General features: G+C 37.5%; 1 protein-coding gene across 2 annotated transcripts in view; it reads left to right on the forward strand.

Annotated features, from left to right (window-relative positions):
- Positions 1-24,997, forward strand: part of CPNE8 (copine 8) — a 261,274-nt gene that overhangs the window by 38,729 nt on the left and 197,548 nt on the right. For both annotated transcript variants that reach the window (XM_060412779.1, XM_004006455.6), the window contains 2 exons: positions 4,865-4,905; positions 6,835-6,881. Coding sequence is in view for 1 of the 2 variants with exons in the window: in XM_004006455.6 (XP_004006504.1) it covers positions 4,865-4,905; positions 6,835-6,881 (88 nt within the window). In the remaining variant the exon portion in view is untranslated. The remainder of the gene's footprint in view (positions 1-4,864; positions 4,906-6,834; positions 6,882-24,997) is intronic.

Here is a 24,997-nt window from a genome sequence, read left to right on the forward strand (position 1 = left end):
TCTTTGAGCCTCAACTTAGTTTCTATTTCCCTTTTTTTTTTTTTTTAATCAAATAGCCATTGGAATAATACTTCTTGTTTAACTTAATGTGGGTGTTTTGCATCTATATTAGGGAGGAAAAAATCTTGCATTTCTGTCATCAGTCCAAACTTTGTGATTCATTTTGATAATCACTGGTCTTCTGCAGTGTATATATCATTTAAGAATATTTGTCTTTTCCAAACTTTTAAAATCATACAGTTCAATTAGTTCAGTAGCTCAGTCATGTCTGACTCTCTGTGACCCCATGGACTGCAACACACCAGACCTCTCTGTCCATCACCAACTCCCAGAGTTTACCCAAACTCATGTCTATTGAGTCGGTGATGCCATCCAACCATCTCATCCTCTCTCGTCCCTTTCTCCTCCCACCTTCAGTCTTTCTCAGCATCAGGGTCTTTTCCAATGAGTCAGCTCTTTGCATCAGGTGGCCAAAGTATTGGAGTTTCAGCTTCAGTATCAGTCCTTCCAGTGAACACCCAGGACTGATCTCTTTTACGATGGACTGGTTGGATCTGCTTGTAGTCCAAGGAACTCTCAAGAGTCTTCTCCAGGACCACAATTCAAAAGCATCATTCTTCAGTGCTCAGCTTTCTCTGGAGTCCAACTCTCACATCCATACATGACTACTGGAAAAACCATAGCTTTGACTACACGAACCTTCGTTGGCAAAGTGAAGTCTCTGCTTTTTATTATGCTGTCCAGGTTGGTCATAGCTTCTCTTCCAAGGAGCATGCATCTTTTAATTTCATGGCTGCAGTCACCATCTACAGTGATACTGGAACCCAAAAAATAAAGTCAGCCACTGGTTCCACTGTTTCCCCATCTATTTGCCATGAAGTGATGGGACCGGATACCATGATCTTAGTTTTTTGAATGTTGAGCTTTTAGCCAACTTTTTCACTCTCCTCTTTCACTTTCATCAAGAGGCTCTTTAGTTCTTCACTTTCTGCCATAGGGTGGTGTCATCTGCGTATCTGAGGCTATTAATATTTTACCCAGCAATCTTGATTCCAGCTTGTGGTTCCCCCAGTCCAGCATTTCTCATGATGTACTCTGCATTTAAGTTAAATAAGCAGGGTGACAATATACAGCCTTGACATACTCCTTTTCCTATCTGGAACCAGTCTGTTGTTCCATGTCCAGTTCTAACTGTTGCTTCCTGACCTGTATACAGGTTTCTCAAGAGGCAGGTCAGGTGGTCTGGTCTTCCCATCTCTTTCAGAATTTTCCACAGTTTATTTTGATTCACACAGTCAAAGACTTTGGCATAGTCAATAAAGCAGAAACAGATGTTTTTTCAGAACCCTCTTGCTTTTTTGATGATGCAGTGGATGTTGGCAATTTGATTTCTGGTTCCTCTGCCTTTTCTAAAATTAGCTTGAACATCTGGAATTTCATGGTTCATGTATTGCTGAAGCCTGGCTTGGAGAATTTTGAGCATTACTTTACTAGCATGTGAGATGAGTGCAATTGTGTGGTAGTTTGAGCATTCTTTGGCATAGCCTTTCTTTGGGATAGGCATGATAACTGACCTTTTCCAGTCCTGTGGCCACTGCTGAGTTTTCCAAATTTGTTGGCATATTGAGTGCAGCACTTTCACAACTTCATCTGTTAGAATTTGAAATAGCTCAACTGGAATTCCATCACCTCCACTAGCTTTGTTCGTACTGATGCTTTCTAAGGCCCACTTGACTTCACATTCCAGAATGTCTGGCTCTAGGTGAGTGATCACACCATCGTGATTATCTGGGTCGTGAAGATCTTTTTTGTACAGTTCTTCTGTGTATTCTTGCCACATCTTCTTAATATCTTCTGCTTCTCTTAGGTCCCTACAATATCTGTCCTTTATTGAGCTTATCTTTGCATGAAATGTTCCCTTGGTATCTCTAGTTTTCCTGAAGAGATCACTAGCCTTTCCCACTCTATTATTTTCCTCTATTTCTTTGCACTGATCACTGAATAAGGCTTTCTTATCTCTCCTTGCTATTCTTTGGATTCCAAATGGGTATATCTTTACTTTTCTCCTTTGCTTTTCATTTCTCTTCTTTTCACAGCTATTTGTATGGCCTCCTCAGACAGCCATTTTGCTTTTCTTTTTCTTGGGGATGATCTTGCTCCTTGTCTCCTGTACAATGTCATGAACTGCCACCCATAGTTCATCAAGCACTCTGTGTATCAGATCTAGTCCCTTAAATCTATTTCTCACTTCCAGTGTGTAATCATAAGGGATTTGATTTAGTTCATACCTGAAAGGTTTAGTGGTTTTCCCCACTTTTTTCAAGTTAAGTCTGAATTTGGCAATAAGGAGTTCATGATCTGAGACACAGTCAGCTCCTGGTCTTGTTTATGCTGACTGTATAGAGCTTCTTCATCTTTGGCTGCAAAGAATATTATCAGTCTGATTTCGGTGTTTGCCATCTGGTGATGATCATGTGTAGAGTCTTCTCTTGTGTTGTTTGAAGAGGGTGTTTGCTATGACCTGTGCATTTTCTTGGCAAAACTCTATTAGCCTTTACCCTGCTTCGTTCTGTACTCCAAGGCCAAAATTGCCTGTTATTCCAGGTTTCTTGACTTCCTACTTTAGCATTCCAGTCCCCTTATAGTGAAAAAGACATCTTTTTTGGTTGTTAGTTCTAGAAGGTCTTGTAGGTCTTCACAGAACCATTCAATTTCAGCTCCTTCACTGGTTGGGGAATAGACTTGGATTACCATGATATTAAATGGTTTGCCTTGGAAACGAACAGAGATCATTCTGTTGTTTTTGAGATTGCATCCAAGTTCTGCATTTTGGACTCTTTGTTGACTAAGATGGCTACTCCAGTTCTTCTAGGGTATTCTTGCCCACAGTAGTAGATATAACGTCATCTGAGTTAAATTTACCTATTCCAGTCCATTTTAGCTTGCTGATTCCTAAAATGTCCTTGTTCATTCTTGCCATCTCCTGTTTGACCACTTCCAATTTGCCTTGATTCATGGACCTAACATTTCAGGTTCCTATGCAATATTGCTCTTTACAGCATCAGCCCTTGCTTCTATCACCAGTCACATCCACAACTGGGTGTTGTGTTTTTTTGGCTCCGTCCCTTCATTCTTTCTGGAGTTATTTCTCCACTGATCTCTAGTAGCATATTGAACACCTACCGACCTGGGAAGTTTTATCTTTCAGTGTTCTCTTTTTGTCTTTTCATAGTGTTCATGGAGCTCTCAAGGCAAAAATACTGAAGTGGCTTTCCATTCCCTTCTCCAGTGCACCACATTTTGTCAGAACTCTCCACCATGGCCCGGCCATCTTGAGTGGCCCTACATGGCATGGCTTAGTTTCACTGAATTAGACAAGGCTGTGGTCCCTGTGATCAGATTGGCTAGTTTTCTGTGATCATGGTTTCAGTCTGTCTGCCCTCTGATGCACTCTCTCAATGCCTACTGTCTTACTGGGGTTTCTCTTACCTTGGAGTTGGGGTATCTCTTCACAGCTACTCCAGCAAAGGGCAGCCACTGCTCCTAACCTTGGACGTGGGGTATCTCCTCCCCACCGTTCTTCTGACCTTGGATGTGGGGTATCTCCTCTTGGCTGCTTGCCACTCCACTGCTGCGCAGCCACCGCTTGCCACTCCAGTGCCTCTTAGCCATTGCATAAATTAATCTTTGGGGAATTAAATCTAGTCAGAAGTAGTCTATTCTATGTTGTTCATATGATCAATGTATAGCTGAAATTTTTTATCAAAGAGCAATGAGACATTTAAATTGCAAAGTTTAGGGACTAAGTTATGAAGAGTTTGTGGAGTTTTTTTTTTTTCTCATATTATAAAGGATCTAAATTTTTGTTTGTTTTTGACCTTATCACTATATGTTATGGATCCTAATGGCTAGAATAAATAATGTTCAAATAAAGTTTATGCTTAAGAATATTTATTTATCGTTGTTAGAAATCCATTATTTTCTATTTGTTGTTAAAAGTTGTATGGTTTTTTTTTTTAAGATAAATAAGGTACTAGAATCACATTATTTTCATTTATATGTGTATAACATAGTTTTTGAGTTCCAAGGTCACTGCAATATTTGTGCTGTCTCTCCTTGATTTTTATGAACTCTGAAAGAAAGAGCTGAATTACATTTTTTAAGGACACTTAATGAGCAAAACTAGACACAGGGAAAACCAGAAAATTTCCACTTAAGTGGAGCACTTCCTTTATAAATATATAACAAAGTATATTCTCAAATGGAAATGTTTTAAAAATTTACTGTTTTTTCAATCATTGCTGGAGTCATAGTGTCTGCTTAAAGGACAAGTGGATTATTTTAATTTGATTTCTGACTAGTAGTCTTTGACACTGACAGTTCCAAATATAAACATTTCTGATAATTTCTTTTCTTTTTGAGAATATTTGAAGATGTAGTCTGATTTTCTTTCTTTCTTTTTTTTTTTTTTTTTTTTGGTGTATGCTGTTCTGTTGACTATATTTGTATTTTCTCAGTGTATCATGATTCCATGGAAAGAGTAATTTTTAAAAACCTGGAATATGAAAGTGTATCAGGTTGATACGAAAAAAAGCATTTCAAATATTAAGCATGGTACTGATAAATGCTTATGGTTGGTACTCTTGGTAGAAAAATAGGACAGGATAAACATGAGATTTTTATTGTAAGTATTAAATATAAAAACGTAATATAGCTTTTATAAATAATTACCGGTTAGTGGAGGATGAATATTCAGCACAAATTTGAATTTTAGAACTTCTAAGTCATTACATTTATATGTTTATACATTTATATAAATATTTTGGTGTTGCATTTATCTAGTATTTTCTTTTTTCTTCAACAGAAATCTTCTGGACAGAGACACGTTTTCTAAATCTGATCCAAGTAGGTATTTAACTTCCTTTTTGAAATAGTCTATTCAGGAGGAGAAAGGGTCAACAGAGGATGAGATGGTTCAATGGCGTCACTGACACAATGGACATGAGTTTGAGCAAAGTCTGGCTGATAGTGAAAAAAAAGGGAAGCTTGGTGTGCTGTGGCTCATGGGGTCAAGAGTTGGACACGACTTAGCAACTGAGCAACAACAACTTATTTTACTTACTTGCTTTTGTAAAAAGTTGTATGAAAATTATAATTTTTACTCAAATATTGTCTTAAAGACTAGAAAGTAAGGAGGAATATGGTCTCAGGCCCTGCATTCTTATCTACCTGGGCAGTACTCTGGCTAAAGAGAGGGAATTGCTTAGCATTTAGAGACTAAGAAGAAAACACAAATGACTCCAATGCAGGACAATTCATTTTGAAATTAAAACCTCATTATAAAGCCATATGATAGAAATTATATTTGAAAGACAGCTGTAATGGGTCATGATTCTAAGTGATCAAGTCACAGAGTAACAATTTTCCTTTTTTGTGAATAAAGGAAGTATATAAAGTCATGTATAACCAAGTAAATTATATAATATCTTGAATGAGCTGAATTTTTTTTATTACTATGTATATATTGAAAATTGGAGATAAATTGTACAATGAAAACCAATTTTAGTTAGAAAACAACAGAAATAATGTATAAATCAAAAAGAGAAGTTGATATCCAGTTGCTCTCCATCTCTACAAATGTATAAAACTATGTGGTTTAATGAAGGGAGAGAGATGTTTTCAGTTGATGAAAGAATTGTCACTGGAGATTGAGATTATCACTGGAGAAAAGGCATTACAATTTGTGGGTATTAAAACTTCCCAGGACTCATTAGTAAGTGAATGGGATATTTTTATCCCTTAATCTCTACTCTAGACTCTTAATCTACCTTTTTTGGACTTCCATTTGTGGTTGACAGGATTACTTGTTTATAAACATTGAGGATAGGAGTTGCAGATATTAAATTTAACATTTGATTTGGTGCAGATTGTCCCCCCTATGATGCTTCTGAGGATTATAAGAAGTATCCTAGGAAGAGCGTGACCTATAACTGGTAACATACTGAAATACTTCAAAACTGTTTGTGTGTGTGTTAGTTGCTCAGTTGTATCCAACTCTTTGAGACCCCGTAGACTATAGCCCACCAGGCTCCTCCTTCCATGGAATTTCCCAGGCCAGAGAACTGAAGTGGGTCGCCATTCCCTTCAACAGGGGATTTTCCTAACCTAGGAACTGAACCCTGGTCTCCTGCATTGCAGGTAGATTCCTTACCAGCTGAGCCTGCAGAAAATTCACAAAACTGTTTGCAGCTAAATCACTTCAGTCATGTCTGACTCTGTGCGATCCCATAGATGGCAGCACACCAGGCTCCCCTGTCCCCAGGATTCTCCAGGCAAGAACACTGGAGTAGGTTGCCATTTCCTTCTCCAATGCATGAGAGTGAAAAGTGAAAGTGAAGTCGCTTAGTTGTGTCCAACTCTTCGTGATCCCATGGACTGCAGCCTACCAGGCTCCTCCGTCCATGGGATTTTCCAGGCAAGAGTACTGGAGTAGGGTGCCATTGCCTTCTCCGACAAAACTGTTCAACCTTAGTTAAAAAAAAAAAAAATCATCTACATTTGTAGCATAATGAAATTGAAGATGTTAGTAAATAACTATTATATTTTTATGCCAAGACCTATACATGTTAAGGTCTAAAGACCTGTTATAGTTTTTTTGCTTATTTACAAACATTTTAATCATGTGATGATTTATTAGAAATTTTCCTGCCAGAGTAAGGTGAGGTATTAAGAACTAATTTTAACATAACTTTTGGACAGCTGAAAAGTAAATTGGGTTTGTTTCCTTGATATTTATAAAAAAAAGTTTAGATTTTTTTTCTCATCTTTTTGCAGTTTGTGTCTTATATATACAAGGAGTTGGAAATAAAGAATGGAGAGAGGTAAGAATTGGAATTTTAAAAATATGATTTTTATTCTGTAAGACATAGTATAAGTTACAATGTAATCAAGATGATACTTTCCTGTTTTTAGTTATTTTGAGTCATCTTCAACCATTCAATTCAAAGATTGAATTTCTTTTTAATTTTATTTCATTTTAATTTGATGAAAGCAATTTTTGTGTTTTGTTTTTAATAGTCTTCAATGTTTAGCTCATTTATGACCTTTCTGTGAATAATCTAGCCTTGATGTGTGTTTTCCTCATTCTCACTTTTTGAGGTCAACTGCTGATTTTATAAAATATTGCTTTAAATGATTTTAAGTGTGGTGATTGATATCAATTATCTGCTCTTTGACAGGTAGTAACTTGTTATTTGAAAATAAAGTAGAAACTCAATTTCCTATTATTAGTTTGTTGCAAAAGTATTTCCAGTTTTGTATTGTTGAGATTGGCTATTTGATATTGGAATACATTCAAAATAAAGAAGGTTATGTCATACATCATTTTAATGGACATTTGTCTTTTATTAATTTCTTTACTAATGACTTATTGCTTGGTGTAATATTATTACTTGTTTATTTTATATTTATTTTAAACTATGTAAATGATGTTAGACAAATTGCCAATTTGGGCAATTTTCTCATTTGAGTACAAAATGGGTTGTAAAGCAGCTCACAACATGAACAATGTATTTGGCCTGGGAATTTTTAACAAATGTCCAATGCAGTGGTGGTTCAAGAAGTTCTGCAGAGGAGGCAAGAGTCTTGAAGTTGAGAAGTGTAATCATTGGCCATCGGAAGTTGAGAACAACCAATTGAGAGCCATCATTGAAGCAATCCTCTTACAACTAAATGAGAAGTTGCCCAAGAACAAAATATCAACCATTCTATGGTCATTTGGCATTTGAAGCAAATTGAAAAGGTGAAAAAGCTTGATACATTTATCATGCCTCATGAGCTGACCAGAAATCAAAACAAGCATTTTTGAAGTGATGTCTTGTTCTACACAATAATAATGAGGCATTTCTTAACTGGATTGTGATCTGTGACAAAAAGTGGATATTTTTATGATGACTGGCAATGACCAACTCAGTGGTTGGACAGAGAAGAAGCTCTACAGCACTTTCCAAAACCAAACTTCTACCAAAAAAATCTCATGGTCTGCTGCTGGTCTCATCCACTACAGCTTTCTGAATGCCAGTGAAATATTTACATCTAAGAATATGCTCAGCAAATTGATGAAATGCATTAAAAACTATAATGCTTGCAACTGGCTCTGGTCAACAGAAAATATCAAATTCTTCTCCATGGCAAACCTGATGGCATGTTGCACAACCAAAGCTTCAAAAGTTGAGCAAATTAGGATATGAAGTTTTACCTCATCCACCATATTCGCCTAACCTCTCACCAACCACCACTTCTTGAAGCATCTCTATAACATTTTGCAGGGAAAACACTTTCACAACCAGCAGGATATAGAAAATTGTTTCCAAGAATTTGTCAAATCCCAAAACATGGATTTTTATGCTACAAGATTAAGCAAACTTATTTCTGATTGGCAAAAATATGTTGATTGTAATGGTTCCTATTTTGATTAATAAAGGTATTTTTGAGCCTAGTTATAATGATTTAAAATTCATAGCCTGAAAGCATAATTACATCTGCACCAACCTAAATAAAAATTAGGAAACATTTCATGCAAAGATGGGCTCAATAAAGGACAGAAATGGTAGGGACCTAACAGAAGCAGTGGAGGTGATGGAATTCCAGTTGACCTATTGCAATTCCTGAAAGATGATGCTGTGAAAGTGCTGCACTCAATATGCCAGCAAATTTGGAAAGCTCAGCCGTGGCTACAGGACTGGAAAAGTCAGTTTTCATTTCAATCCCAAGGAAAGGCAATACCAAAGAAGGCTCAAACTACCGCACAGTTTCACTCATCTCACACGCTAGTAAAGTAATGCTCAAAATTCTCCAAGCCAGGCTTCAGCAATACATGAACCATGAACTTCCTGATGTACAAGCTGGTTTTAGAAAAGGCAGAGGAATCAGAGATCAAATTGCCAACATCTGGTGGATCATGGAAAAATCAAGAGAGTTCCAGAAAAACATCTATTTCTGCTTTGTTGACTATGCCAGAGCCTTTGACTGTGTGGATCACAATAAACTGTGGAAAATTCTGAAAGAGATGGGAAGACCAGACCACCTGACCTGCCTCTTAAGAAACCTATATGCAGGTCAAGAAGCAACAGTTAGAACTGGACATGGAACAACAGACTGGTTCCAGTTAGGAAAAGGAGTACGTCAAGGCTGTATATTGTCACCATGCTTATTTAACTTAAATGCAGAGTACATCATGAGAAACACTGGGCTGGAAGAAGCACAGGCTGGAATCAAGATTGCCGGGAGAAATATCAATAACCTCAGATATGCAGATGACACCACCCTTATGGCAGAAAGTGAAGAGGAACTAAAAGCGTCTTGATGAAAGTGAAAGAGGAGAGTGAAAAAGTTGGCTGAAAGCTCAACATTCAGAAAACAAAGATTATGGCATCTGGTCCCATCACTTAATGGGAAATAGATGGTGAAACAGTGGAACCAGTGTCAGACTTTATGTTTTTGGGCTCCAAAATCACTGCAGATGGTGACTGCAGCCATGAAATTAAAAGACGCTTATTGCTTGGAAGAAAAGTTATGACCGACCTAGATAGCATATTTAAAAGCAGAGACATTACTTTGCCAACAAAGGTCCGTCTAGACAAGGCTACCATTTTTCCAGTGGTCATGTATGGATGTGAGAGTTGGACTATGAAGAAAGCTGAGCACCGAAGAATTGATGCTTTTGAACTGTGGTGTTGGAGAAGAATCTTGAGAGTCCCTTGGACTGCAAGGAGATCCAACCAGTCCATTCTGAAGGAGATCAGCCCTGGGCTTTCTTTGGAGGTAATGATGCTGAAGCTGAAACTCCAGTACTTTGGCCACCTCATATGAAGAGTTGACTCATCGGAACAGACTCTGATGCTGGGAGGGATTGAGGGCAGGAGGAGAAGGGGACAACAGAGGATGAGATGGCTGGATGGCATCACTGACTCGATGGAAGTGAGTCTGAGTGAACTCCAGGAGATGATGATGGACAGGGAGGCCTGGAGTGCTGCAATTCATGGGGTCGCAAATAGTCGGACATGACTGAGTGACTGAACTGAACTGAACAGAAGCAGAAGATATTAAGAAGAGGTGGCAAGAATACACAGAACTGTACAAAAAAGATCTTCACTACACAGATAATCACAATGGTGTGATCCCTCACCTAGAGCCAGACATCCTAGAATGTCAAGTCAAGTGGGCCTTAAGAAGCATCACTATGAACAAAGCTAGTGAGGTGACGCAATTCCAGTTGAGCTATTTCAAATCCTGAAAGATGATGCTGTGAAAGTGCTGCACTCATTATGCCAGCTAATTTGGAAAACTCAGTTGTGGTCACAGGACTGGAAAAAGTGAGTTTTCATTCCAATCCCAAAGAAAGGCAATGCCAAAGAAGGCTCTAACTACCACACAATTGCACTCATCTCACACGCTAGTAAAGTAATGCTCAAAATTCTCCAAGCTAGGCTTCAGCAATATGTGAACCGTGAACTTCCAGATGTTCAAGTTGGTTTTAGAAAAGGCAGAGGAACCAGTGATCAAATTGCCAACATCCAGTGGATCATCGAAAAAGCAAGAGAGTTCCAGAAAAACATCTACTTCTGCTTTACTGACTATGCCAGAGCCTTTGACTGTGTGGATCACAGTAAACTGCGGAAAATTCTGAAAGAGATGGGAATATCAGACCACCTGACCTGCCTCCTGAGAAACCTGTATGTAAGTCAGGAAGCAACAGTTAGAACTGGACATGGAACAACAGACTGGTTCCAGATAGGAAAAGGAGTACGTCAAGGCTGTGTATTGTCACCCTGCATATTTAACTTATATGCAGAATACATCATGAGAAATGCTGGGTGGAGGAAGCACAAGCTGGAATCAAGATTGCTGGGTAAAATATCAAAAACCTCAGATATGCAGATGACACCACCTTTATGGCAGAAAGTGAAGAAGAACTAAAGAGCTTCTTGATGAAAGTGAAAGAGGAGAGCGAAAAGTTGGCTTAAAGCTCAACATTCAGAAAACTAAGGTCATGGCATCCAGTCCCATCACTTCATGGCAAATAGATGGGGAAACAGTGGAAACAGTGGCTGACTTTATTTTGGGGGGCTCCAAAATCACTGCAGATGGTGATTGCAGCTGTGAAATTAAAAGATGCTTGCTCCTTGGAAGAAAAGTTATGACCAACCTAGATAGCATATTGAAAACCAGTGACATTACTTTGTCAACAAAGGTCCGTCTAGTCAAGGCTATGGTTTTTCCAGTAGTCATGTATGGATGTGAGAGTTGGACTATAAAGAAAACTGAGAACAGATGAATTGATACTTTTGAACTGTGATGTTGAGAGTCCCTTGGACTGTGAGGAGATCCAACTAATCCATCCTAAAGGAGATCAATCCTGGGTGTTCATTGGTAGGAAGGATGTTGACACTGAAACTTCAATAATTTGGCCACACGATGCGAGGAGTTGAGTCATTTGGGATGACCCTGCTGCTGGGAATGATTGAGGGCAGGAGGAGAAGGGGATGACAGAGGATGAGATGGTTGTATGCCATCACCGACTCAATGGACATGGGTTTGGGTGAACTCCAGGAGTTGGTGATGGACAGTGAGGCCTAGTGTGCTGTTTCATGGGATCGGAAGGAGTCGGACATGACTGAACTGAAGTGAAATACAAATACTGGAGGTTGAAATTTGTATTTGAAATACAAATAATGGAGAAAAGCAAGGAGGCAGAATTATACTTTTTCATGGTTAACTATTTTATTGTTATTTATTTTAGTATAGTTGATGTATAAGTTACAGATGTACAATACACTGATTTGCTGATTTAAATGTTGTACTTCATTTATAGTTATTATAAGTTCAGTTCAGTTCAGTCACTCAGTCGTGTCCAACTCTTTGCAACCCCATGAATCACAGCACACCAGGCCTCCCTGTCCATCACTGACTCCCAGAGTTCACTCAGATTCACATCCACTGAGTCAGTGATGCCATCCAGCCATCTCATCCTCTGTCTTCTCCTTCTCCTCCTGCCCTCAATCCCTCCCAGCATCAGAGTCTTTTCCAATGAGTCAACCCTTCTCATGAGGTGTCCAAAGTACTGGAGTTTCAGCTTTAGCATCATTCCTTCCAAAGAAATCCCAGGGCTGATCTCCTTCAGAATGGACTGGTTGGATCGCCTTGCAGTCCAAGGGACTCTCAAGAGTCTTCTCCAATACCACAGTTCAAAAGCATCAATTCTTCAGCACTCAGCCTTCTTCACAGTCCAACTCTCACATCCATACATGACTACTGGAAGTATTGACTAAATTCTCTTCTTATGTAGAATATCTTTATAGCTTATTTCATGCATAATGGTTTTTACCTTAGTCCTTCGTTTAAGGACCTTTTCACCTTAGTCTTGGTTCTCTACCCCTATATTGCCCCTCCCACTCTCTCTCTCCCCATTGGTCATTGCTAGTTTCTTTTTTCTCCGTGAATCTTTTTGTTATATTCACTAGTTTGTTATATTTTTTTATATTCCACATATAAAGTAGCTTATTTCACTTAACAAAATATTCTCCAAGTCCATTCATGTTGTTGCAAATGTAAAATTTTATCATTTTTATATGGCTAACAGGCCATTATACTTATGTGTGTGTGTGTGTGTGTGTGTGTGTATATATATATATATATATATATATATATATAGAGAGAGAGAGAGAGAGAGAGAGAGAGAGAGAGAGATATCTATATATCTATATCATGTCTTCCAGTTCAAGAACATGGTGTATTTTTCCATCTGTTTCATCTTCAGTTTCTTTCATTAGCATCTTATACTTTTCTGTGGATAGTATCATTTCTACTAGAAACAGTGACAATCTTACTTATTCCTTACCAATTTAGATTCCTTTTATTATTTTTTTCCTGTTTACTTGCTGTGGTTAAGATTTCCAATACTGTGTTGATCAAAATTGGTGAGAGTGGGCAACATTTTCTTGTCCCTGACCTTAAAGGTAATTCTTTCATACTGTTGAGTATGATATTAGCTGTTGGTTTTTCACATGTGGCCTTTATTATGGTGTGGTGTATTTCCTTTATGCTCACTTTCTCTAGAGTTCTTATAATTAATGGATATTGAATTTTGTCAAAAGCTTTTTTCTGTGTCTATTGAGATGATCATGTGATTTTTAATCTTCAGTTTATTAATGTGGTGTATTACAATGATTGATTTGTGGATAATGAAAACTCCTTGCTTTCTTGTCATAAATCTCATTGGTCATGATGTATTGTCCTTTATCATTGGAGTCAGTTTGCTAGTATTCTGTTGAAGATTTTTGAATCTGTTTATCACTGATATTGACCTGTATTTTCTTTCTTTCCTTTTTTTTTTTTTTTGTCTAATATTAGTATAAAGGTGATGCTAGGTTCATAGAATGACTTTAGAAATATTCATTTCTTTGCAATTTTTGGATATTTTTTAGAAGAATAGGTGCTAACTCTTCTGTAAATGTTTGGTAGAATACACCTCTGATGTCATCTTTCCTTGGACTTCTGCTCATTGGGAGTGTTTAATTACTGATTAAATTTCAGTACTGGTTATTGTTCTGCTCATATTTTCTATTTCTTCTTGGTTCAGTCTTGGGAGATTATGTTTTTATGTATTTGTCTGTTTTTTCCAAGTTTTTATTTTATTGGCATTTAGCTGTTTGTAGTAGTCTTCTTGTGATATTTTTTAGTAACATTTCTCTGGTATTGGTTGTAACTTTTCCTTTATTGTATCTGATTGTAGAGATTTTATTCCTCTCCGCCCTTTTCTTTTCTTTTTAGGTCAGGCTGAAGGTTTATCAATTTTGTTCGTTTTCTCAAAGAACCAACTTTTAGTTTAGCTGACTTTTTTAATGTTTTTTTATACTCTATGTAATTTATTTCTGCTCTGATCTGTACTTTCTCTCCTAATAATTTTGAGTTTTATTTGTTCTTTCTCCAAGTTCTTTAGGTGTAAGTTTGAATTGTTTATTTGAACTTATTCTTAAATCCTGATGTAAGCTTCTATTGCTGTAGACTTCTCTCTTAGAACTGCTTTGACTGTGTCCCATAGGTTTTGGATCATTGTATTTTGTCTTCATTTGTCTCCAGGTATCTTTTTTTATTTCCTATTTGACTACTTCAGGGATCTGTTGGTTGTTTAGTAGCATATTGTTTAGCATCCATGTGTTTTGTGTTCTTTCGCAGTTCTTTTCTTGTAGCTGATTTCTAATCTCAATCATTGTGGTTTGAAAGATGTTTGATATTATTTTAATTTTCTTAAATTTAATAAGGTTTGCTTTGTGGCCTACTGTGTGATGTGTCTGAGAGAATGCTCCATGTGCACTTAAAAAGGATGTATATTCTGTTGCTTTCAGGTAGAATATCATATATATATATATATGATTCATCTGGTCTAATGTGTCATTTAAGGCAAGTGTTTCCTTATTGATTTTACATATGGATGATCTATCCATAGATATAAATGGAATTTAAAGTTCCTTACTATTGTGTTACTGCTGTCAACTTCCTCTTCTATGTCTGTTAACATTTGCCTTATGTAATTTATTGATAGGTTCAGCATATATACTTATTTGCTATTTAGCAACAATAAGTTTATATATATATATATATATATATATATATATGGTCTGTTAATATATATACTTACAGTTGTTACATCCTCTTGGATCTATTGCTTCATCATTATGTAGTGTCTCTCTTTGTGTTATTTTATAGTAATTATTTTATAGTCTATTTTACTAAGTATTATGAACTCTTTCTTTAAAGGTTCTAATTTCTCATTATTCTTCTGAATTCTGTGACCATCTTTACCATTACTACCTGAACACTTTCTTACATAGATTACCTATCTCTATCTCACTTAATTCTTCTGGAGTTTTTCTTTACTTTTGTTCCTTCATCTCATACATATTCCTCTATTGCCTCAGGTTTCCTAAGGTGCTATTTGTATTTTCATGTAGCCTGGCGTGCTGTGCTTTATGGGCTCACAAAGAGTTGGACACGACTGAGCGACTGAACTGACCTGAAAATTCTGCTATGTTTCCTGACCTTAGAGAAGAGGCCTTATTTGCTGTTGTTGTTGTTGTTCAGCCACTAAGTCGTGTCCAACTCTTTGTGACCCCATGTCACAAGTGCAGCACTCCAGACTCCCCTGTCCTTCACTGCCTTCTGGAGTCTGCTCAGACTCATGTCCATTGAGTTGGTGACGCTATCCAACCATCTCAATCTCTGTGGCGCCCTTTTCCTCCTGCCCTCAATCTTTCTGAGCATCATGGACTTTTCTAATGAGTCGGCTGTTCGTGTCAAGTGGCCAGAGTGTTGGAGCTTCAGCATCAGTTCTTCCAATGAATATTCAGGGTTGATTTCCTTTAAGACTGACTGGTTTGATCTCCTTGCTGTCCAAGGGACTCTCAAGAGTCTTCTTTAGTACCACACTTTGAAAGTGTCAGTTCATTGGCATTCTGTCTTTTTTATGGTCTAGCTCTGACATCCACACATGACTACTGGAAAAACCGTAGCTTTGACTATATGGACCTTTGTCACCAAAGTAATGTCTCTGCTTTCTAATACACTGTCTGGGTTTGTCATAGCTTTTCTTCCAAGGAGCAAGTGTCTTTTAATTTTGTGGCTGCAGTCACCATCTGCATTGATTTTGGAGCCCAAGAAAATCTGTCACTGTTTCCACATTTTCCACTTCTATTTCCTGTGAAGTGATGGGACTAGAGGCCATGATCTTAGGTTTTGTAATGTTGAGATTTAAGCCAGCTTTTTTCCTCACTCTTCTTGCACCTCATCAAGAGGCTTTTAGTTCCTCTTCAATTTCTTCCATTAGTGTGATATCATCTGCATATCTGAGATTGTTGATATTTCTCCCAGAAATCTTGATTCTGCCTTGGGATTCATCCAGCCCAGTATTTTGCATGATGTACTCTGCATATAAGTTAATTAAGAGGGTGACAACATACAGCCTTTTTGTTGTATTCCTTTCCCAATTTTGAACCAGTCCATTGTTCAATGTCTGGCTTAACTCTTGCTTCTTGACTGCATACAGTTTGCTCAGGAGACAGGTAAGGAGGTCTACCATCTTAAAGGTCCTATCTCTTTAAGAGATTTTCAGTTTGTTGTGATCCACACAATCAAAGGTTTTAATGTAGTCAATGAACAGAAGTAGATGTTTTTCTGGAAGTGCTTAGCTTTCTCAATAATGCACCAGATTCTAGCAGTTTGATCTCTGCTTCCTCTACCTTTTCTAAACCAAGCTTGTACATCTTGGTTAGTGTGCTGCTGAAGCTTAGCTTGAAGGGTTTTGAGCATTACGTTGCCAGCAGGTGACATGAGCACAATTGCATGGTAGTTTGAACATTCTTTGGCATTGCCCTTCTTTAGACTGGGATGAAAACTGACCTTTTCCAGTCCTGTGGCCACCACTGAGTTTTCCAAATTTGCTGACATATTCAATGTAATACTTTAACTGGATCATATTTTAGGCCTTATGTAGCAGATGTCATCTTTTCCCCGGCAGCACATTCCTCTTTTGTCACCCAACATGTTTGCTATAGGGGTTTCCTCTGAGAGAGCTATGTGCATCCTTTTTTGGTTAACTGACTATGTGTGACCCCATGGACTGCAGCACTACAGGCTTCCCTGTCCATCAGCAAATCCTGGAGCTTGTTAAAACTCACGTTCATCAAGTTGGTGATGCCATCAAAACATCTCACCCTCTGTCGTCCCCTTCTCCTGCTTTAAATCTTTCCCAGCATCAGGATTTTTTCTAATGAGTCAGTTCTTTGCATCAGGTGGCCAAAGTGCTGGAGATTCGGCTTCAGCATCAGTCATTCCAATAAATATTCAGGACTGGTTTCCTCTAGGATTGACTGGTTGGATCTCCTTATAGTCCAAGGGACTCTCAAGAGTCTTCTCTAACATGGCAGTTCAAAAGAATCAATGCTTCAGCACTCAACTTTCTTTATGGTTCAACTCTGACATCCATACACAATTCCTGTAAAGAAACATAACTTTGACTAGATGGACCTTTGTTGACAAAGTAATGTCTCTGCTTTTTAATAAGCTGTCTAGGTTCCTCATAGCTTTTCTTCCAAGGAGCAAGTGTTTTTTAATTTCATGGCTGCAGTCACCATCTGCAGTCACTTTGGTGCCCAAGACAATAAAGTCTGTCACTGTTTCCATTTTTTCCCCATCTATTTGCCATAAAGTGATTTTTCCAGTAGTCATGTTTGGATGTGAGAGTTGGACTATCAAGAAAGTTGAGCTCTGAAGAATTGATGCTTTTGAACTGTGGTGTTGGAGAAGAATCTTGAGAGTCCCTTGGACTGCAAGGAGATCCAACCAGTCCATCCTAAAGGAGATCAGTTCTGGGTATTCATTGGAAGGACTGATGTTGAAGCTGAAACTCCAATACTCTGGCCACCTGATGTGAAGAACTGACTCATTGGAAAAGACCCTGATGCTTGGAAAGATTGAAGGCGGGAGGAGAAAGGGATGACAGAGGATGAGATGATTGGATGGCATCACCCACTCAATGGACATGAATTTGAGTAAGCTCCAAGAGCTGGTGATAGACAGGGAAGCCTGATGTGCTGCAGTCCATGGGGTCGCAAAGAGTCGGACATGACTGAGCAACTGAGCTGAATTGATGGAACCAGCTGACATGATATTTGTTTTCTGAATGTTGAGTTTTAAGCCAGCTTTTTCATTCACCTCTTTCACTTTCAAGAGGCTCTTTAGTTCCTCTTCACTTTCTGCCATTAGGGTAGTGTCATCTGCATATCTGAGGTTATTGATTTTTCTCCCAGCAATCTTTATTCCTGCTTGTGCTTCATCCAGCCCAGCATTTCACATAATGTACTCTGCATATAAGTTAAATAAGCAGGGTGACAGTAAACAGTCAAAGGCTTTGGCATACCAAATAAAGTAGAAGTAGTTGTTTTTTTTTCTGGAATTCTCTTTTTATTGTGATGCAACAGATGTTGGCAATTTGGTCTCTGGTTCCTCTGCTTTTTCTAAATCCAGCTTGAACATCTGGAATTTCTCAGTTCACATACTGTTGAAGCCAAGCTTGCAGAATTTTGATCATTACTTTGCTAGTGTGTCAGATGAATGCAATTGTGTGGTACCTTGAACATTCTTTGGCATGGTCTTTCTTTTGGATTGCAATGAAGACTACCCTTTTCCAGTCTTTGTCCACTGCTACGTTTTCCAAATTTGCTGACATATTGATTGCAGCACTTCCACAGCATTATCTTTTAGGATTTGAAATAGGTCAGCTGGAATTCCATCACCTCCACTAGCTTCGTTCATAGTGATGCTTTCAAAAGCCCACTTGATTTCACACTTCAGGTTTTCTGGATCTAGATGAGTGATCGCACCACTGTGGTAATCTGGGTCATTAAGATCTTTTTTGTACAGTTCTTCTGTGTATTCTTGCCACCTCTTCTTAATATCTTCTGCTTCTGTTCAGTTCAGTTTAGTCGTTCAGTCGTGTCCGACTCTTTGCAACCCCATGAATCACAGCATGCCAGGCCTCCCTGTCCATCACAAACTCCTGGAGTTTACTCAAACTCATGTCCATCGAATTGGTGATGCCATCCAGCCATCTCATCCTCTGTCGTCCCCTTCTCCTCCTGTGCCCAAACCCTCCCAGCGTCAAGGTTTTTTCCAATGAGTCAGCTCTTCGTATGAGGTGGCCAGAATATTGGAGTTTCAGCTTCAGCATCAGTCCTTCCAATGAACACCAGGACTGATCTCCTTTAGAATGGACTGGTTGGATCTCCTTGCAGGGACTCTCAAGAGTCTTCTCCAACACCACAGTTCAAAAGCATCAATTCTTCGGCGCTCAGCCTTCATCACAGTCCAACTCTCACATCCATACATGACCACTGGAAAACCCATAGCCTTGACTAGATGGACCTTTGTTGGCAAAGTAATGTCTGTGCTTTTAAATATGCTATCTAGGTTGGTCATAGCTTTCCTTCCAAGCAGTAAGCGTCTTTTAATTTCATGGCTGCAATCACCATCTGCAGCGATTTTGGAGCCCAGAAAAATAGTCTGACATTGTTTCCCCATCTATTTCCTATGAAGTGATGAGACCAGATACCATGATCTTAGTTTTCTGAATGTTGAGCTGTAAGCCAACTTTTTCACTCTCCTCTTTCCCTTTCATCAAGAGGCTTTTTAGTTCCTCTTCATTTTCTGCTTCTGTTAGGTCCATTAAATCCATACCATTTCTATCCTTTATTTTGCTTGTTTTTGCATGAAATTTTTCTTTGGTATCTCTAATTTTCTTGAAGAGATCTCTAGTCTTTCCCATTCTGTTGTTTTCCTTTATTTGTTTGCATTGATCACTTAGGAAGCCTTTCTTATCTCTCCTTGCTATTCTTTGGAATTCTGCATTCAGATGGATATATCTTTCCTTTTCTCCTTTGCCTTTCGCTTGTCTTCTTTTCTTAGCTATGTAAGGCCTCCTCCGACAACCATTTTGTCTTTTGCATTTCTTCTCTTTGGGGATTGTTTTGATCACCACCTCCTGTACAATGTTACAAGCCTCTCTCCATAGTTCTTCAGATACTCTGTCAGATCTAGTCCCTTGAATCTATTTGTCACTTCCACTGTATAATCAAATTGAATTTACTTATCTTCCACTTACTATATGACTGACATATAGGAAGATACTATATGATTAAGGCTACAGTGGTTCTCTAAGAGATAAAAATACCTTTTTAAGAATAAAAAACTGGTAAGCGGTTGGTAAGTAAACTCCTACATTATAATATTCTGTAAAGTTTATTGCAGAAGGTCAGCTGTCAATGGGAAAATTGCCAGTGGGATTTATTTGGCTTCAAACCCAATATAATGCTGTGGTGTTACATAGCTGTTAGAAAAGCTAATGGAACTGGAGAATTTATTGAGGAATATGCAATACTTACATTAAGGAAGATAATGCTATTATGTTGAACTATGTGAAACTGTCATTATTGTAGCTCAAAAATTGAGTGTTTGCAATTTCATGTGATTTCAATTAAAAACTCTTGTATTTTGCTCTGGTAGAAGCAAATCTGGAGTGTTTGTTTTCATTTCTCTATTTGAGATTATTGAATGCCAACTATATACCTGATTATGGCTACCATCTTGAATACAGTGATAGATGCTATGTCATATGAATGAAGGAAGGAATGTTTAACCTGAAAAATGCAAAGTCTCTGAACAGTCATAATAATTGTCTTCAAATTCTTAAAGTATTTTGCTCTAGACATGGGGGAACAGTTACTTGATGTTGAGACAAGAATGCAGAAAATAAAATATAGTCTCAAAGGATGAAGAGACAGAGAGGCACTATTTTGTTCACTACAGGGAAGACATTTGTGACATTTAGAGAATCTCATGGTAGAATGGATTTCTTTGAGCAGTGTTCTGGAGCTAGAACTATAGTGGGTGCCCTGTGTTCAGTCTGGGGTTGGAATAATTCATCAGGAAAAAATAACTGAACTTGTTTAGTTCTAATTACTTGCAAGTCTAATATTATGATGCTATAGAAGTCATAGTTTTGTATTCTTATTATCAATTTTCTCATTATCTTTTAAGTATTGAACATTATTTTATAGAATAATAGCAAGAACCACCCTTTTCTGATCTTCTGTTTGTGCTAAGTCCCTTCAGTTCGTGTCCAACTCTTTGCGACCCTTTGGACTGTAGATTGTCAGGCTACTCTGTCCATGGGATTCTCCAGGCAAGAATACTGGAGTGGATTGCCATGCCCTCCTCCAGGGGAATCTTCCCAACCCAGGGACTGAACCTGCATCTCTTGTCTCCTGCAATGGCAGCCCATTTCTTTACCACTACTGCCTCCTGGGAAGACCCCTTTTGATCTTAAAACATTTATTTCTCTCATGAAGGAGTTATTTAAAAAACAAAATAAACAGCTAGAATTTAGAGGGAATGAAGTTGAAAAAAGGTGTGGAATAACTGTAATGTTCTTCTACTTCAAACATTTTCTGACATCTGAGCCAGAGGACTTTCTGCATCTATCAGTGACTTCCTCTCTATGTGTCACAGGAAGAGTTCAACATGTGTTACTAAATCCATTACATTTTAAGACCATTTCCAATAGCTGGCACCATAAATGAAGAAATCCATTTATTCAAGGTTACTTAAGGAGAATTAATCACACAAAAAACCACCCTAATATTTACTCTAAGTATATTTGGAATTAGACAAGTAAAATAATATTATAGATACTTTGTTAAATAATTTAAAATATCCATTTATCAATTTGACTGGTTTCTATTATCTGCCTATCATACAGCTGTTGTGTTGGAAAGAAATTTAAATAGATAGCATTTTTATCTCAAGAGCATACAGTATAGTTGAATAGTTTTACCAGCAATTTCAGTATGCCTATACAGTCCATTTACTGATTTAGGTATCAGTACTATGTCAGTAATATAGTGGTCATGTTTTTATTTGAATTTAGATGTACCTGGAAAATTATGTATTAACTAGACACATGATTTTATTTTCTGTGATGGATTACTTTTATATAATAAGCAGGAAAAGAAGAAGAGCTTAAAATATGTGGAGACAAATGCTCCAAATAAAGTTGCAAAATTACTTAAAATTAATCTGTAGTTGAAATCTGCAAGTTAAAAATTATATCTTACATTATTACAATTACCTACATATCGTCAATAAATTCTAATGATTATGAGTTATCAAAGTAATTGATCTTTTAAAACTAAAATGTTATTTCAGTGAATAATAATTTTGGAGCTAGAAATGGTGAAGTGACATGGATTTTAAAAATATGAAAACTCTTAGTGACAAACGGAAATAGCAAAATATCTCTAAAGATACACACATATGTGGTTTTGAGAGTTTCTGAAAATGTTAAGATTATCTTCTTTGAGTTAAATTTGAGTCATCCATAGGTCATGCATTTTTTGAATTCTTTTAAACATTTAAAATTATAAAGTTGGTTCTCAATTACCTAGGTTAATGTGTAATGAAGCAACCTGAAGTTGTTTATAACACACTTTGTGAGTGTAGTTTGGAGGGAAATCTATTGCCAAATGCTGATTACTGAACTTTGACATTGTCTCTGTTCTGCACCATTCCATTGACATTGAGCTGTTTTAATATTTATTCATGTCCATGCTGAATAATACATGTATAATATGTAAACGCACACATATTCAGAAAGGATTAGAAACTTATTCATAGCTCACCTTATGTGTTACTTTACCCTTTAGTCTTTTCTAACTTTTACAACTAGAATGTCCTCCTTTCACCTTTATGAAATACCATAACTTAAATATCTTTCTTATGGTCCTTGTCACCTTTTACTTTATATCATTCAACAAATATCAAAGACTTTTTTTGAACTTATTTTCCCTTATGTCTTAACTTCACTTCTTAATTCAGTGCTGTTTAAAGGTCAAGTTTCTCTGCTATGGTATTTACAATACGACTTTTGTTCTTAGAAGATGCTCAGTTAAGATTTGTTAAAAGGATGAATTTGAGGATACCCTCAAATATGGGCTAACACTTAACAACTGTCCTTTCAGAAATTATGAGTTGCAGGAATCATCTGTAGATAATTTTGTTCCAGTGTTACGTTTGTCAGATGAGAACATTTGTGTCGCATGCTAAATAAGTTATAAGAGCACAGTGCTTATTCTGATGCTTTTTGTCATAACTTTAACTACATATTTAGGAATTTGAATTATAGCATCTATTGAAAAACATGCTTCTTACGTCTTAAAGCTTAGGCTTGAAAGCTCATTTCATTCTATCTTTTTGTTCTATGAAAATTATAGAGGGAAGCGTCTGAAGTTATTGATACAGGAAAGAGGAAATTCCCCACAGTCTTTAGGCAATCACGTTGCTAAACTGTTAAGGATCCTGCATTTTTACTGACACTGTCTTCACTATTGGATTCATGCTGTAGAGCAACTGAATATTTTTGTTTGGTTTGCTTTTATTTTTTATTCATAAAAGAGATTTTAATTACAATATACTGCAGAGCATTCAGTCTACCGATACTCTATTCCTATAGTAGATATTTGAGGGTTTCTTAATGTGTGTATCATGTCTCCATTACTGTGACTGAGGGGATCTTAACAGAAGAGAACTGATGAAAAGTTGTGTGGCATGTGGTTGAAAGAATTTCATAAAAACATTTTCTATGGAAGATACAGTAAGTTTTAAGGCATTACTGTTTTAGCTTCTTTTTCCCCAAGAAAAAGAAATGAAAAAAGGCAAAATGGTTGTCTGAAAAGGCCTTACAAATAGCTGAGAAAATAAGAAATGAAAGACAAAGGAGAAAAGGAAAGATAGACCAATCTGAATGTAGATTTCCAAAGAATAGCAAGGAGAGATGCAAAAGATCATAGAGGAAAACAATAGAATGGTAATGACTAGAGATCTCTTGAATAAAATTGGAGATACCAAGGGAACATTTCATGCAACGATGGGTACAATAAAGGACAGAAATGGTATGGACCTAACAGAAGCAGAAGATATTAAGAAGAGGTGGCAAGAATCCACAGAAAAACTATACAAAAAAGGTTGTAATGACCCAGATAACCACAATGGTGTGATCATTCACCTAGAGTCAGACATCACAGATTGTGAAGTCAAGTGGGCCTTAAAAAGCACTATTAATGAACAAAGCTGCTGCTGCTGCTGCTGCTGCTAAGTCACTTAGCTAGTGTAGGTGATAGAATTCCAGATGAGCTGTTTCAAATCCTAAAATATGATGTTATTAAAGTGCTGCACTTAATATGCCAACAAATTTGGCAAACTCAGCAGTGGCCACAGGACTGGAAAAGGTCAGGTTTCATTCCAATCCCAAAGAAAGGCAATGCCAAAGAATGTTCAAACTACTGCACAACTGTACTCATTTCACATGTTAGCAAAGTAATGCTCAAAATCCATCAAGCTTGGCATCAGTATTATGTGAACGAAGAACTTCTAGATGTACAAACTGGATTTAGAAAAGGCAGAGGAGCGTGTGATCAAATTGCTAACATCCATTGGATCACAGAAAAAGCAAGAGAATTTCAGAAAAACATCTTCTGCTTCATTGACTAGGCTAAAGGCTTTGACTGTGTGGATCACAACAAACTGGAAAATTCTTAAAGTGGTGGGCATACCAGACCACCTTACCTGCCTCTTTTGAAACCTGTGTGCTGATCAAGAAGCAATAGTTAGAACCAGCAATAGTTAGTCCGATACAGAACAATGGACTGATTACAAATTGAGAAAGGAGTATGTCAGGGCTGTATATTGTGACACTGCTTATTTAACTTATATGCAGAGTACATCATGCAAATGGTGGGCTGAATGAAGCACAGGCTGGAATCAAGATTACCAGGAGGAATATCAATAACCTAAGATATGCAGATGACACCACCCTAATGGCAAAAAGCGAAGAGAAACTAAAGAACATCTTGATAAAAGTGAAAGAGGAGAGTGAAAAGGCTGGCTTAAAATTCAACATTCAAACAACTAAGTTCATGGCCTCTGGTCCCATCACTTCATGGTAAACAGATGGAGAAAAAATGGAAACAGTGACATACCTTATTTTCTTCAGCTCCAAACTCACTGCAGATGGTGATTGCAGCTATATAGTCAAAAGATACTTGCCACTTGGAAGAAAAACTATGAGAAACCTAGACAGTGTATTAAAAAGCAGAGACATTACTTTGCTGACAATGGTCCATTTAGTCAAAGCTATGGGCTTTCCAGTAGTCATGTACAGACGTGAGAGCTGGACAGTGAAAAAGGATGAGTGCCAAATAATCGATGCCTTGGAACTGCAGTACTGGAGAAAACTCTTGAGTCCCTTGGACTGGAAGGAGATCAAACCAGTCAATCCTAAAGCAAACCAACTTTGAAGAGTCATTAGAAGGGCTGATGCTGAAGGTGAAGC

The sequence above is a fragment of the Ovis aries genome, chromosome 3 (genome assembly GCF_016772045.2).
Source record: "Ovis aries strain OAR_USU_Benz2616 breed Rambouillet chromosome 3, ARS-UI_Ramb_v3.0, whole genome shotgun sequence".
NCBI classification, from domain to species: domain Eukaryota; kingdom Metazoa; phylum Chordata; class Mammalia; order Artiodactyla; family Bovidae; genus Ovis; species Ovis aries.